We start from the raw sequence: 16,163 nt of genomic DNA on the forward strand, positions 1-16,163 counted from the left end.
AGTCTGCAGAATGAAAAAAGACATTCATAATATGTGACAAAGGATTTATATTCAGAATATAAACAGAACCACTATAAATCTATAAGAAACAGGTAATGCAAAAGAAAAATGATTGAATGACTTAAATTGACCAAAGACACTTTGGAAAAATGTCCGGCAGCTTCTACTGAAACTGAAAATGTGCACACCTGGCGACCAGAAATCCCATGCCTCCTGTGCACACCCGACATTAACGCAGCAGAGCATGAGGAGTTAGCAGCACCTGGCCACACCTGCCCGCTTGCCTCAGGCACAAAATTTATGGGGCCACCAAAAAACACAGTGATTGAGATAAAAAAATACCTTAATGCAATATTTAAGAAAATAAAAATTAATGTAAAATCCATAATGAACAAAATATCAAAATTTCATAGAAGGACAGGCCCAGCATGTCTGATTTATCCTGCCTCAGGCTCCAGCGTCTTGGCTGGGCAGTGGTCAGCACAGTTCATGAGGTCCACAGGAGGGACCATGACCTTTGCAATTTCTGCACTGTGATAGGAGTGGGCTACAAATGAACGCAGCAAACTTGGTGTTGAGTGGAAGCAGCCAGACACAAAGATTCTATTTACCCAAGTACTAACCCTGCTGGCCTCCGGGAGGTGGTGGCCAGAGCGGGAGGGGCCCCGGGGGACTGCTGATTGGGTTCTGGTTGGGTGCTGGCTAGGCAAGTGTGCTCAACTTGTAAATTCACCAAGCTGCACGCTACCATGCCTTCAATATTCTATGTGTACGTTATGCTTCCAGAAGAAGGAAAACTAAATAAAACAACTAGAGTGTGGCCTCCATCAGATACCCCTCCCTGGCACAATTTGGTAAGATTATTCCCAGAGGCAGAATCCTGAATCTAGTAGATGAGAAATGAAGCTGAAGACCCTTGAAAGGAAGCCTGGCACTGGAGGGAAGGGTGAGGACACAGAGGAACCGTGAAACTTTATAGGAGAATGTGCAGCTCCGACCCCCTGATGGTACAAAGGAAAACCAGGCACAGAGCACAAAAAAGCACAAGTTGAACAAGATTCCTGAACACGTGTTTGTGGCGACAGGCCCTGTCCCCGTGGAGGTGCAGTGTGTGAGCGGCAGGAGGCCAGAACTGTTCCCCATGGAGACCTGTCCCTATCTCAGGGTTTAGGGTCCCCCAGGCAATGCCAAACACACAGGCGAGAGCCAAGTGAAGGTCCTGCCAGTGCCCACTTCAGAGTTTAAGATGCAAGGCCGGCTTCCACTCACTTGTGAGTGTGTTAAAGGAAAGGTGGGTGGAGAGGGGTGAGCTGCTGGAGCAGGTACTGCAAATGCTGGTGGAGAACCCAGCAGTGGGGTGGGGGCAGACGGGTGCTCGCTGCAGAATTCTTCCAATTTTGCTGTAGGTTTGAAAATGTTCATAACAAAATGGGAAAAAAATTCAAGCAATAAAGGAGGAAAGATAAGATAAAATAGAGAGGGAGGGCCTCATAGCCCAGTCACCCCAGTCTTGAGGGGCATCAAAATCATCTGAGGAGTTCACACACACGTATATAACACTCGCCCCAAAGATATGCACACATGTACACACATGTACATGGACACACCCCACAGAGAACACACAAACTCATAAACCAAAGATATAGGCAGGCAAATATACATGCACATACACCCCCCACAGATACACATACGTACACACACACCACGCCCAGGCCCCTGACTAAGGTTAAAAGCTTCACTGATGATCGTGATGTGCACAAAAAGTTAAAAACCTTCGCAGAGAGACCTGGGTGCCTCTGACCTGGGTCAGGAACCCTCACATCCAGCACATATCATGTGCCAGGCTCTGTTCTCTAGTCCTCACATGCTCCTTTAATTGGAATCAACTATAGTTCCTGTTTTAAAACAAGGAAACTGAGGCACCGGGGGATGGGGCTAAGCTGCCCACCGCGGTCTCTCCAATAGGGCCTGAGATTTGACAATGTGGGGAGAAAAGGCCAGCGACTCCGACCTCCAAGCCCCACCCTCAACCCGTCCCCTCAGTGGACAGCTTGGAGCCACCCACTTCCTCCCAGCTCGTCACCCCACCGCCGCTCCCCCTAGTTCCGAACACCTGTCCGGTCCCTTGAGGGATCAGACTGGGGGGAGGGGAGGTGGTCCTAACTGTGCTCTAACTCGACGTGTGGCTCTTCTCTTTTCTCAAGGGTTACTTGAGGGAAGGGACCAGGTCTCACCCATGTGCACCCAGACATGGTGTCTGACACACAGCAAATGCTTAGCAAACGAGCAGATCTTGTACGGGGAGAGGAGCAAGAGAGGGCTTTTGGTGAGCTGCTGCAAAGACCCCCATGGATCGAGGGAGAGTCAATATGTGTCAGGAGCCACGAGTGAAACGAGATTAACTCAAGAGTGACCAGACCACCACCTAGGAAACGTGCCTGGGGATCAGACATCCCCTCGGGGCCAAGCCTCAGGCTTAGAGGCTTCCACATGGGCCACTGGGCAGCAGGGCCAAGAGCTGTGAGCATCTGTTCAGAGTAAAAAGGCGGAGAATCTGGGATCAGGGAGTGCACATTAAGAAAAGCAGACCCATGACAGCAACACTGTGGAGAAGATGTTTTTAAGAGCTGACCATTTCATAATCTAACTTTAAACCCTGGTTGGTGCAATCTTTTAAGCTTCTGGCTAATGCACCTTCTCCTAGGTGGGTGAGGGCCATCTCTGACACCTGAGCAGGGGCTCTGCAGATCAGGTGGCCAGGGAAGTAGCTGCCACAGTGGACCACGCAGGATGCCTGGGAGGACTCACCCGAAACGCTGTGCCTTCTTCGATGATGGTCGGCAGCTGGGAGAGACAAATGTCGACGGCCAGGTCCCAGGCTTGCCTGGGGAGAGAGCAGAGAGGGACCCACAAAACATTACTGACAGGCTCACCCAGAGGGGCCCCGGCTGCAGAGCAGCCCATGGGCAGCTGAGTTGGGGTGGAGACTCGGGTGGAGGGCACAGGAGGTGAGAAACTCTCAACTGGCAGCACTCTAAAGCCATTTTGTTTATGACAGCTTTTTCTTCAAATTAAAAGGAGAAAAAGCCCAGGAAAAATAAAGAGACTTGTCCACTTTCTAATGCAGTTTCCGCCCCCAACTTGAGCTCACCTAGCACATTAGCCTGCCCATGCTGACAGCAGCTGGGGCACTGGGTGGCCGGACCATGGCAGCATCACACACAAACCTGCCACGAAAGGCCACAGTCAGGCCAAGGCACTTCACCAGAGATGGGCCAGGTAGGGCTGGGAGAAATGGTCCACCTTGGCCCACCCATAGCTAGAACTGCCCCCATTCCCCATCGCTGGCACTGCTAGGCCCCTGCATCCCTCTGTGGGTGGTCAGCACCTGTGCCCAATGCAAATCACTTGGGACAAGACAGGTGGTGCTCTGTATGCTGGGGATGCAGCCATCTCTTTGATGAGCGGGCCTGGCCACCTTCTCCAACTTCTTGTGACACCAGACCCTGCTCCGCATGCTTACAAGATGTGCAAGACAAGGCCGTGCTGACTGGGTCATGGTGTCACCTCCCCAGGGTCAGTTTCACCACCTGGGAGGCAGGCTAAAAATCGTATCTCCCCTACAGGGGCCTGTGAAGGCCTTGGCAGGTGGCTGACATGGAGGGACATATCCAGAGGCCTGCTGTTTCCCGGCAATGTTCAAAACTGATTCTAAACTGGACACAAACAATCCTCTTACTTTCTCTGTGGTCCCAGATCCAAGGGTGGATTCCCAAGAATTTAAAGATTCTGTCACTTTGACCCCCCTTTCTTTTAGAAATGTGCTCCTCGTAGAAAGAAAGTGACAGTCAGAACAAGGGGTCTAGATGGTCAGAACAAGTTTCTGGTATCGCAATCTCTTCCCAGCGCAATTTCCTAACACACTCAAGGGTTCCATGTTAGGTTTATTTACACTAATAACTGCCTGTTTGTGTGCAAGAGGCACCTTTTCATGGGTCTTCATAAAGGATCAAAACAATAATGAAAAGTGAAAACATCCAGAAAAACAGTAAAAATGTAAGATGAACAAGAAGACTAGAGAACTCTCTTTCATTTTTCAAATATATGGAATATATTTCCTTTTTTCCCAGACTGGCCCCTTCTGCACAAGCATGCCCTTCCCCACCAATCTAATTAAGAGGCAATCAGGAGATAATCAAAAGTGCCTCAAAGTACGGACAACAAATAGCTCCCATGTGCTCAATAAGTGCCCAGACTGCAGGCGAAATTGTTATCCTGCAGTGTTGAGGGAGACATTTACTCTTTGTTAAGACAGAAGCAAAGTCAATTATTGCAATTAAGCTCTATAAAGATTCCTTGAATTTAATCAAATAAAAAGTTTCAACTTCAGGAGTTAGAAGAAAGTGTGCACCAGTTGGGGGGAGGTGATGTGGCCAGGGAGGGTCCGGGGCAGCTGGTGGTCTTGCTGCAGACGCTACGCGGTGGGAACCCCGTAACCACGCCTTCCATAAAGCAGGCTTCTGTGCCCTCTTTTAGAACCATTTCCTCAAAATCATGAGGCAAGAAAAAATTATAACCCACTAAAGACATCCCTGCTGCGGTGTCCCAGACAGAGTATCAGAGAAACTAGGCTGCCCTGGTAAGACTGACTGCTGTTGCCTCAGTCCCTTCCAAGGAGTGAAACAAAACCCAATAAAGCTGCAGCAGGGCCTGGGCCACAATCTTCTGAGGCGTGTGGCCCATTCAGCCTGCTGGCTCCTAAGGGCTGGCCCGCACTTGAGTTCAACCACTGAGGGGGCCCGAGTCCTCTGCCAGCAGCACATTTCTGTGCCAGAAAAGCGGCTCAGAGGAGACTGCGGGCCTGAAAGGAAGTCCCGGAGGAGAGGTCTCGCCTGCATCACAGGGAGCTTGGCAGAGCCATGACTGGAGGGGCACAGCTGTCTAAGTGAGAGGGGACAAGGGACTCTGTTCAAGGCACTGAGGAAGACAGGAGGCGGAGAGAGGATGCGGGAGGACAACTAAGACCTACTGGATACCAAGTGGCCAGACTGCCAGCAAGCAGTGAGGCTGCAGTGAGCCCCAGGCTGGTGCTGGGCTAGCCAGTCTCCCTCTGGGGCCTGTGGTTGTCGACTCTGTACAAAAGGAAAGGGTCAGCTTGCCCATCAACCCCTAGATCACATGGCAGCCTTTTCAACAGCACGACAGTACCCTCTGCTGAGCATCTACTCAGTTGGTTAAAACTGGCTACATTTTCTAGGGTAAAATCAAAATGAACTTGGAGTCTTAATTTGGGATTCTCACTAAGGGGAAGTGGGAAAGCAAGTTCTGTAAAACTTTGAGCCATGGCGGGGGGTGGGGGAGGGAGTTGCTGGGGGGTGCTGCAAGCACCCAGGCGAGTGCAGAACTTGGGAGGTGTCCACGTTCGCACTTCCCACAGCCTCTGCGACCAGCCGCATCGGCTGCGCCCCCAGAGGGAGGACCCCGGGCTCCCCGCCTCCGAGGAGGCTCGAGGCTTGGAGCAGCGGGCTCTGAGACGTGGGCTGCCGATGAATCACAGCCTGGAGAACGTGCCATCCAGGCAAGAGCTCGGGTTTTCAGGAAACGGGCCTAAGATGGCAGGTGCCCAAGGAGTGGGCAGGGAGGAGAGCCTTCCAAGAGCGCCCGGCTCCATCTGCACCGATCAGTCAGCCAGCCAGGCTTGCTTGATAGGAAGGAACACACAGGTTATTACCGCGGAGAAATGCAAGGTTTCAGGACCTGCTGAAATGGAAAGTGAAGGCGAATGGCTCCCTGATGGCTTCACATCAAAAATTAAACAGGAGCCGGGCGCTGAGCATTTCATCATTGGCGCCCCCGCCTGAAGCAAAGTGTGAATGTGTATGACTTCGTGTTTTAACCTCAATTTTTGTTAGGCTTTGCTCCCTTCCTCCCCCTGCTGAAAATTCAACCTCTCCATCACCACCCAAGGAATATAGTAACTAGATGGTAAATTATTTATTCTGAATGCTCTTTCCAACTACCTTGGCTGTGCACTCCCTGGGGACACACAGACTTTGGTCTATTTACAAGGTGGGAGAAAGAGCTATGGGCATTGTTGTCAAGTGTTTCATCACCCGAACGAGCTGTGCTGAAAGCCCACCGCAACGATTCACTGGCAAGGAGCCCATGCGACACCTCAGACCTCAGGGGTGGCTGACAAACCTGAGTGTAGGCGAGCATGACCTTCCTGGTTTCCAGGCCTCAAATTCTCCTGCCTTTGCATCCAAGCCTGCTGTGTGTTCCACCAACGTCACTCTCTCACCTCCCCTAAGGAAAGGACTTTCAGCTGGATGTTGCCACCCAGGATGGAGACCACATTCCCAGCCTCCCTAGACCAGGCGCTACACACAGCCGCTGGGAAGAGTGGAGACCAGTGTCCCTCAGGTGAGCCACTCGGCTATACGGGAAAGGGGAACAAACCCCCATTTGTAAAGCCACTGGATCTGGTGTTACCAACTAACCAGTATTCCAACTACTACCTCTAACTACCTCCAAGGGAACAGGGAAAACACATGGGAGTCTTTCCATCCTAACCAAGTCAGTGTCCCTCGACATGGCTGCACACCCTATACAGCTGCTTGACCCAGTGTTTATACCAAGTATTTCTGGTCTCTGACTAGGCATGAGACAATTCTGCATGATTTCATAAAGAAATAAAGGTTATCACTCACCCTGAGTGGTTTTCTCCTCCCTAGATCTACAACACGGTGGCACAGTCCAATCAGAGGGCTTGTAATAAATTCTGGCTTGAGCGCCATGACCCTCCATGAAGAGTGGTTGTCCCTCTGATCAATGGGGAGGCTGGCGTGGTGGGGCTCATCCTCTGGAGACCCAGGCCCTGGCGCTGCTCCCACAGAGAAGCCAGAGCCGAGATGGCGCCAGCTGCTTGAGTTAGTCCCTGTGTCTTCGGGACCTGCCATCTGGCTTCGGATCAACATTTCTCTCCTTTACTGCTTGATGATGTTCCTATGAGCATGTTTCTTCTCCAATCTAAAGCCGCTTTTACATTCAATTCCTGATCAAAGTAGGTTAATGGTATAATTTTCAACATTTAATGGGATTAACTAATGTTTATCTGGCTACAGACTCAAGCTGGCACTGTTAGAAAAATCCCCATCGAGGGAGGATGTGTTACATGCATGATTCCCCAACCACTCCCCACCCCCACCCCGCCCCGATCTCATCTCCACCAATTTCTGTAAGCAAAACCCTTTAGACTTACCTACATATTTTGCATTTCCCAGAATATAAAGATTGGAAGCCATGATATTAGGTCTTTCAGAAAAAGATCCCCAATTGGAGAACCTTTAGTTGTGGACACGCAGACCAGGATGGGCTCCCGAAAGGAGACCACACCAAGACCTGGGTGAGGAGAGCACCCCACCCCTGCCACCACCCCCCCCCCCCACATGGTTACCAAGTGTTTCAGGGGCCCTGGGCCACCAAGGAGCCTCACTCCCCATTTTGTCCTCAGGGCATCCTGGCCTGGCCCAGAGCCCCTAGTGGACAGCCTGCTAGCTGCATCTGGTCCCCATGGATTTAGTTTGGTCCTCTGAATGTTTTTTAAAAATATTATATTAGATATCAACATTTTAAAATAAGAAAATTACAGATGAGAATATAAAGTTTTGGCTACTCTTTAAAAATTTACTGTGGGCCAAAACTGCCACGTGTTGCTGCAGCTGGGGTTCCACGATGCAGGCATCGCAGCTCAGCTCTCGCCATACCACAGCCCTTCTTGACGATGCCTCCGCCTTTCACTTTGAGGTCTGAAGGCCACTCCCACCATGTGTCCCCCTCATCGAAGCCCCCCCAGGACATGCAGCATCTGCCATGGGAGCGAACAAAGGACCAAGAAATTCCTTGCTGCCTGAGGCCCTTCATTTTGCACAAGTGGAGAAGCACCAGCCCGCTCTACACCTTGCATGTTCCTGAAAAGCCATCTCTTTATGCTCCACACCCCGATGGGGCTCTTCCTGTAAGTGGAGGCTGGACACACCAGGACCCCACACAGTCTAACCCTGAGTCAGTGTCTGCGGTGACACGAGGGCCACATGCAAGGGCTTGACACCCACCTGGAAACACACAATGTGTCCAGGCTGAGTTGCCGGTGCTTGATATTCAATAAACACTCAGGCATTATTTCATACCTTTCTAGATCAGCTTTTCTATTCTTTACAAGGGCTCCCAGTGCCCTGTGTGTAGTGAGTGTACAACTACTTGTTAAATTGAATTATCCCTGCAACTGGTGTTTCAGTAACAGTCCCGTTTGCTGTATAGTAACAAATGTGGGAAGGAGTCTGATGCATGTGAATGATTTCCAACTCAGGATTTTAATGAGCTTTTTCCACAATATTTAAAAAATACCAAATGAGATCAAGTGCAGGTACTAAACCTCGGGGAATTCTACTAGTTAAATTTTTTTCATGCAAAGAAGCACGCAATGATTCTTCTGTCTCCAGTTTTGTATTTTTGACAAGGAATACCTCAACCTTAATGACTTAATTTTAAAAAAAAACTTTTAGTGTTTCAAAGGCTTAAAGCATCTACAATTAGATTTTTAATTACAAAAGTAATATCTATTGACTCTTATAAGGAAGCATTCTCACTCCAATCCTCTTGTCCTGGTATTAACACCGTTAGCATCTTGTTATAATTCTATCCAGCCCTTTCCCCATGCATAACATGGAGGTAATTATATTGTTGATACAGTCTGGTGTTCTGTTTTTGTCATTTAACATATACTTTGTATAATAATAAATAATCTTCATAAACAAAATTTTTAGATGACTTACCTTTTTTCAGGTATATGTATCTCAATTATATCCCCGTTTTGTTAGGTACTGGGGTTCTCCCTGGTTCCCGCTTTTATAGCTAATATTCTGATAAATGGCTTTCCTTGTCAAAGCCTCTCTGACTGTCTCACCAGTCCTGTTCCTTGGTTCTTCCTCAGCAACCTTCTTAGCCCCCTCCTGAACTGGCATGGGCAGATGCAAAGTGGACAAGGCAGCAGGGGCTGGAGTGAAGCAGGAGATGTTAGGGTCCAGCACTGCCAGCTGAGTGTGCTGGTCAAGGCTGGGTCAGGGATCAGGCTGCAACCCTGTCCAGGGCTGTGATCCCAGGAGCCCTCCCTCACAGCATCCTAGTGCTGACCCCATCGCCAAGGGCACTTTCCACGGAACCCAAAGTGCAACAACCAGGATTTGCCTGAAGCGGGGCCAGGGAGGGTATCAGGCCACAGACAGTCCTTTGCAGGATGGACGACCATGCAAGCAGAGGGACTAGATTGTACTCAAGTCTCCAGGATGCATATCAGCTGCAGAGGGCCCTGGAGTGAGCAGGGAGGTCAGAACCAAGAAAGCAGAAAGACCCAAAAGTACACATATGACTGCTAGCAATTCTACGCACCCTGGGATACCCGGGAGGCTTTCCCCATGTTTATCTGGGGCTCTGTGGGTTGCTGTGTTAGCTCACGTTTCTCTGCACAACAAATAAATATAAATGAGGATTTGTTTTATGAGATTCATAGAGAGCTAACCTCGCAGGCGAGAGAGCTGTATTCCTAATTTTCGAGGCGGGCACAGAAAGGCATCAGTAACAGATCAGGTAGGATTATGAGACGCTGCTGTTAGACTCTGGACCTTATATTAAACAGCACTTATACAAATTCCAGAATTCAGAAACGTTCTAAGAGGCCAATACTAGAGAAAGATCTGTGGGCCAATGAACAGAGACAGGTGTCACTGTTCTGCACTGGCCATGTCCACATGCTTCCTCCCCGGGTCCCCTTCTCCCATCATCTGCCCTGTCTATTCTGCTCCTTAATCTCTTCTCTGAGACAATATTTTTTTTTTCACTCTTTGCAGCTGAACACATCTTAGAGGAGGTAGTTTATGCAGAGAAACATGCACAAAAAGGAAGACTGTCCCATGGACTTGTTGCTGGGGTGAGCAGGTGGAGGAGAGGTCATAGGCCGCCTCTTGCTAAAAGCTGGTACCTCATGTCTACCCTGTATTTCCTCCTCCTGGGGGATCTGCTCAGCCAGTGGCCCCAGCAGCCCCAGTGGGCCAGGAGGCCCTTCACACAGGGCAGCTGGTATGGTGCCCACTTCCTGTGGCTTAACTAGTTTTCTATCCATGACTAGATGCATAGATAGTTCAGCTCTTTTTCCTTTTTCTTTCCTTTTTAATAATAGATGTTTTATAAAACCAGGTTCAGAAGAAATAGAATTTAAGGCATCATTTTTCTTAAAGGATAAGGCTGTTTTGAGGATCTCCTCTTTCAGAAATGTGGGTCTTCTTTCTAATTATTCATCCCAAGCATTAGAGAGGCTTTCACCTCTCCCCCAATCCCCCCACTAATCTTCATGGAGTGAAGGAAATTGTGTCTGCTGTTCTGCCGGTCTGTTCACACAGGATCTACACTGCTGCACAGCGACTCTTTCGTGGCAGTCTCCTCTCATTTCTCTGTTTCTCCATAACTTGTTCTCTAGTTTATTCTATAAGCTTTTACAAAGGATATAGATGATGCACGTTTTAACTTGATTTCTGTTTACAGTCTGGTGCTTGGCCAGCAGAGTGTATCTTGATTTATCTCATAGGTAAGAATGTTAACTCTTCACTTTCCTTGAGTGGATGAGAGGAGGTGAGTTTACCACCTCCTTGGTTCTCTGGGTTTTCAGACTTGGGGGAAAGTGGTCATGCACATATTAAAAAAAAAAAAAAATCACCAAACTAAACCTGACCATGAAAATACACCATAAAATGGTTTTTAGGGCTAAACATAAGTGAATTACTCTTTCACAATATTTCGTATTAGGGTTTCTCCCACTGATAGATATAATTAAGACATTTTCCTTTGTTACCGCCCCATTGTAGTACTTCCTCAAACTCTGCTTGTGTCACAAAAGCAAGGAAATGGGAAGAAACCAAACAACTTCAGATATAATGTCTAGATTCAAGACAATTTCCATTATTACTGTTGTTATAATACTGTACTTACTACTAGCAGTAGCATAAGGAGCAGTAATCCAGTTCTGAAGGAAATTTATAATCAACACAAAAGTGTCATAAAGATCACACTCGTGTGTGTGTGAGAGTGTGTGTATATGTGTGAAACAAGCATGCAAATTAACTGGTCATGAACCCAACAGTTTTAATCTCTGGAGCAATCTTGGACACACTTCATGAATTCAGCTGGCAGTTTCTTTCCTCAAGACCAATCCCTTCAGAGTCAGATACTCACTCACACGCCCTCTCCGCCCCGAACTAAGAACTGTAGGGCCTGTGGAGGCACTGGTCCCACTCAGCTTTGGATGACCCTCAGAGGCATCTGCACCTCTGCAGGGGACTCAGGCAGAGCTGAGGGACAACTATTCACTTGTGTATACCACCCAGGCCTTCACATTTGGAGGCAAGTCTTCCTATTTTGTTTAGATAATTCCCCAACACTTAGACTATCACAGAAATGGAAAAACTATGCTCCTTAGAGAACCTGATGCCGGTCCAGCAAGAGAGACTTACCACATGGCATGCATATATGTGGGGGGCAGGCGTGGACTGCTGACAGGGGTGCAGTTATACGATCTCATGATTCTTTCCGCCAATAAAAAATTTCGAAACAGACTAGCCACCAACAGGTCCTGTCTGAAGAGCTTTTGGAAGAGATCTGAGGGCAGAGAAAAAATAAAAAGGTGTCTTCAGTGACTCATGTCCAGAATTTAAAGCAAATACATAAATTTACTTCTAGCAGAAGTTGCCACAAGCAGGCTGGGACTGAAATGCACATTTTCCACTGGCAGCACCTATATCACATATGAATACAAACAAACAGCAGAACCCAACCAACCAGTAACAGAAAAGCACAAACATGTCTTATAGTAGTAATTTGGGTTTTAAGAAATATGGATGGTGTGTGACTATGAAGACAGATGAGCTCTGACTCTGCCCCCAAAACACTAAGGGCCAGAGCAGACGCTTCTTGGGACTTGCCCTGCAGCACTGCTCTCCACCTGACACGGAACTTGCTTCATCCTCACAGAACCTCTGGGGTCCCTGCCTTCTCCTGCCCACCCCCTCAGGTTTCTTCACTGAGGGGAACTCAGTCCTCCCATTTGACTCCTCTCACACTCCAGGGCCATAGTCTCCTGACTCTGGGGCAGTAGCCCTCTCCCCGGCCCACAGCCGGGCAGCCTCACCCCGAGGAAGCACATTCCACGCAATGGTGTCTGTGATGGCTGTGAAGATCCAGTTCAGCTCACCCAGGGGGGTCCTCCTGTCGTTCAGCCGCCCAGGAATCCTAGGAAACACGAAACAGTCATGGCGATGGAAAAGGTGACAGAGGCAGGAGGCAGCGGGAAGAGAAGGGATGAGGAGACACTGTGTCAGACTAGGGGTGGGGGAGGCTCGGCCACGCGGGGAGGAACTCCTTGCTTTGCCATGATCTTCGAGACTCCTGTACATCTAACCTCACATCTTAAAACTCAGCCTCTGCTTCACTTTCTTCCCTTCCCCATCTGCACAGAAGCAGCGGGTGCGGTCCCTCTGGCATCCATGTGTGATAGCAGGCGCGGAGCTCCGCCAAACAGGGAAGCCCCCGGACCCCCACCCCCATGGGCTTGCTCTTAGCCTCCAGGTGGACAGGTCCTGCACCCTAATCCAGACACTCCTGTCAGGCAGGACATGGGTCATCTCTCAGAAGCTGAGGGCAAAGGCCACACCTCCTCTGTGGGCCCAGCTCTTCAATACACAAACATTAATCTGTTCAACATCAAAACAAACCTAGTCAGGCCTAGATTCCACCTCTTAAATTCACACATAGTCGTGGGTGCAGCGTCGCTGGATTGAAAATGCCAGTGGTGAGGATGTGAGAGGCAGGCCAGCAGTGGCCAAGCCTCTCAGTGGGGCGTATGAGGGGAGCCAGGCTTGCTTTCCCATCCCCATGGGGAAATTGGAACACAGAAAGAAAAAACCCAACAGACTGGGCGACATGAGTGATGCTCCATTTGCGGCCACTAACGTACGACGCCCTGGGCGTGTGAGCTGGCACAATCCTTCTGGAAAGGACAGACATACAAAGGACATAAAATGTCTGTATCCTTTCCTCAGTAAATCTGCTCGCAGGAATCAATCTTGAACCAGAAATGAAGAATGTGGAAACAAGATATGTTTTGCACTGTTGTATTTATAACAGTGAAAAGTCAGAAACTACCTATGTGACCAATAATAGAGAAATGATTCATTATGGAACAACCGCAATGAAATAACTACAAGCTATTAAACTGATGTTTATGAATATTTTAATAATACGGGGAAAAGACTGCTTTGTAACATTAAGTAAAGAAGCAGGACAGATATTGTGCTGTCATAATTACACAGAACATGTGCAAGGAGAGCCGATCAGGAGGAAAGTCCCGCAGTGAGGCAGTGGCGATGCTCTCCTTGTCTTCACAGCTGCCATGCCTGTGCCCACTCACCCACCTCCTTACCCTGGCAGCTGGTGGTGACAGGACTGTGTTCTTGCAAAAAAGGGGGGTCTGCTGAGGTCTGTTTCCAAACCTGGAATGAGCATGTCATGGGTGAGCACGGTGCCTCTTAAGTCAGGTGAAGTGACAGCCCCAGCTGACTCCTTGGGGTCCAACCCTCAGGAAAGGCCACTGCGTCCCCAGCAGTGAGGAGCTGCACCTGAAACTCTCTGCCCTGCTGCCATCACTGCAGCTGAGCCACTGGGGGTAACAGAGGCCACTACTCGTCAGATGGAGGTGAGTGTGCATTTAGGTATGTTTTTAAAACCCTCACCTTGTGACAATTGCCTGTAGATAAATGCAAAACTAGACTCCCACTGTGATCTCCTGAAAATTCTACTGATGTTTTTCACTAAAGCTCATCATGAAATCAGAAGACCAAGCCATCTGCCGACAGATTTCAGACAGACCTGGGAACCATTCAGACTGATCAATCAACCAATAACTGCAAGACCCATCTTCTACATTCGGCAGCCTGGGATGACAAAGGCAGAAGTGAGTCCCACTTCCCTCCCTTTTCATGTCATTTAGAATTAAGTCACTTCAGAAACTACTTGTTTCTGTTTTCCTTTCTGCTTTGATCTCGAGGAACGTCAAAACCCAACCCACTCTGGAAGCCATGTGGGTCAGCGATGTAGGGCCACGAAGAAAGGCACAGCAGAGTGTCAAGCACAGGACACATGTCCTTACTAAAATTTCTTTCACCCACTCTATCCCCTCAATTTCATTAATAATCAAGGTGGTTCTTTTAGAAGTCCAATGCGCTATCCATTGCGCCACAGAGCCAAGGTGGTTCTTTTAAAATCTAAACTCACACTGTTAATCAAGGACTAACTTTTATGTGAAAAGCACAAAAGCTACAGTTTAGGAATAGATTATAGAATTGGGAGATGAGAAAAATGAACTCTAGTCCCAGCTGTGTGTGTCTGGGTAAATTCTGGCGTCTTGTTCCTCTGCTCTGAGTCACCCAGGCTAACCTCATATGCAAAATGAGGACCAAAATAAAGTGGATAGCACTTCAAAAAGAGATGCAGCAGGGAGCCAGCAGACACTTCCTTGGAAAATGCATGCCACCTCCTCAAAGTCTCATCACCACTGTCAGCCATTGGATTTATTCTCACCTCCCCCGACATCTGGGCTTACCTACAGCTTTCAGCACTGCCCACTGTCTGGAGCCTGACTCCAGCAATGGCGACCCTGCTTCTGGATCTTACAAGATAACCCCACATGAGGTACCTGCCTTCACCCTTGCTTGCTGTCTTCACAGCTCATATTTAACACGCCTAAAATTAAGCTCATTCTCATAACTGTCATCTTCTTCTCCTCTACAGCATGTGTCCTCTCTCCAAGAGTCCCTGTGGATTCTCTTCCATCAGATCTCGAACCCTCAGAGACACGGCATACTCATCTCCTCCCCAAGCGCAGCTCGTGTTTCCAGCTTCTTGCAAGGCACCTTTTCCACTGCCTTTTGCTCAGCACTCCTGCTGCAAAGGTATCCTCAATGGCCTTCTTGATCCAATTCATACTAGGCAGGGTGATGGCCCCTAGTATACCTTTGTTCAAAAATCGGCAGGGTTCTCCGCTTACTGCTGCAGTGTTTTCAAATGACATTTTAGTTCCCTCTATTCCAACAAAATCTCACTTGGAATAAAGGAAAGCAGAGTTCCTCTGGCTGGAGGGGTGAGGGCTGGGAGCCACCAGCTTCCCAGTGGTCCATGCCTCCCCAGATGGGCCACTGTGAGGCCTCTGAGGAGCAAGGGTGAAACCACTGCCAAGGGAGTTAGGTAGAAAGTTCCCACTTGGCTTCAAAGCCATCAACTTAACACATTAAACTTTGAAACTGGTTCCTTCTGGCTGGTCCATTACGTCGCAGTTGGACAAAAACATCAAACTCAATATCCTCTCATTTGCCCACCTGGAACAGCTTCCCACCCGGAACAGCTTCCCACCCGCCTTGGGCTGGTTCCGGCTCAGTCTTCGCAAGCAAAGCCCAACTTTCCTGTCCACGAAGACATCTTGACCACGACAGTCTTTGCTCAGGTCCTTTTCAACTGCATCTCCCTTGGAATTTCTCTGGCAGCGCAATGACTGCTTACTCTTCTTTTTATTTACTCACTGTTGCTCCATGCATGTTAATTATCTGTGTAACTAGGTAGTAAATTCCTTGTGGGCAATGACTTACTTTCCTGAATGTAAATCAATCTCCTCTTGGATTCTGGCGGAGTGCTGAGCACATGCTCGAGCTCACAGCCCACACATCTGACTCACATTACTTCCCTACTTAAGAACATTTGCTCCCATTTGGGCGGCAGCTACCTGAAACCCCACGTGGTGGTGTGACTGACAATAGAGGGGCACCACCCAGACCCCCAAGAGGGGCTGTATGCTCAGTGGGAGGAGTGTATTTAGGGACACGGTCCAGCTGGGAGACGAGGCTGTCTCAGCTGTCAGGTTGGCCCCCAGCCGACAACCCCCGGGGTGGAGGTGCAGGGCCTCCACAGGTGGCCTGTGCTCGGCAACTCAGCACCATGGCTGCTACTTCCTTGCCTCCCTCCTGTGCTTCTCCCCAGTAAGCTTGTATCCCTTGTCTCCATGTCTGCTC

The 16,163-nt window shown here is 48.9% G+C and overlaps 1 protein-coding gene across 14 annotated transcripts in view; it reads right to left on the minus strand.

Annotated features, from left to right (window-relative positions):
* The window catches only part of RPTOR (regulatory associated protein of MTOR complex 1), a 349,362-nt gene that overhangs the window by 94,154 nt on the left and 239,045 nt on the right, over window positions 1-16,163 (minus strand). For 13 of the 14 annotated variants that reach the window (XM_057714268.1, XM_057714266.1, XM_057714263.1 and 10 more), the window contains 3 exons: window positions 12,236-12,336; window positions 11,562-11,706; window positions 2,809-2,884 (listed from right to left, as the gene is read on the minus strand). In XM_057714268.1, the coding sequence (XP_057570251.1) occupies window positions 2,809-2,884; window positions 11,562-11,706; window positions 12,236-12,336 (322 nt within the window). Of the gene's footprint in view, window positions 1-2,808; window positions 2,885-6,710; window positions 7,045-11,561; window positions 11,707-12,235; window positions 12,337-16,163 lie in introns of those variants that run through there. The other variant, XM_057714273.1, reaches the window with a different exon arrangement.

The sequence above is a fragment of the Hippopotamus amphibius genome, chromosome 17, assembly GCF_030028045.1.
Source record: "Hippopotamus amphibius kiboko isolate mHipAmp2 chromosome 17, mHipAmp2.hap2, whole genome shotgun sequence".
NCBI lineage: Eukaryota > Metazoa > Chordata > Mammalia > Artiodactyla > Hippopotamidae > Hippopotamus > Hippopotamus amphibius.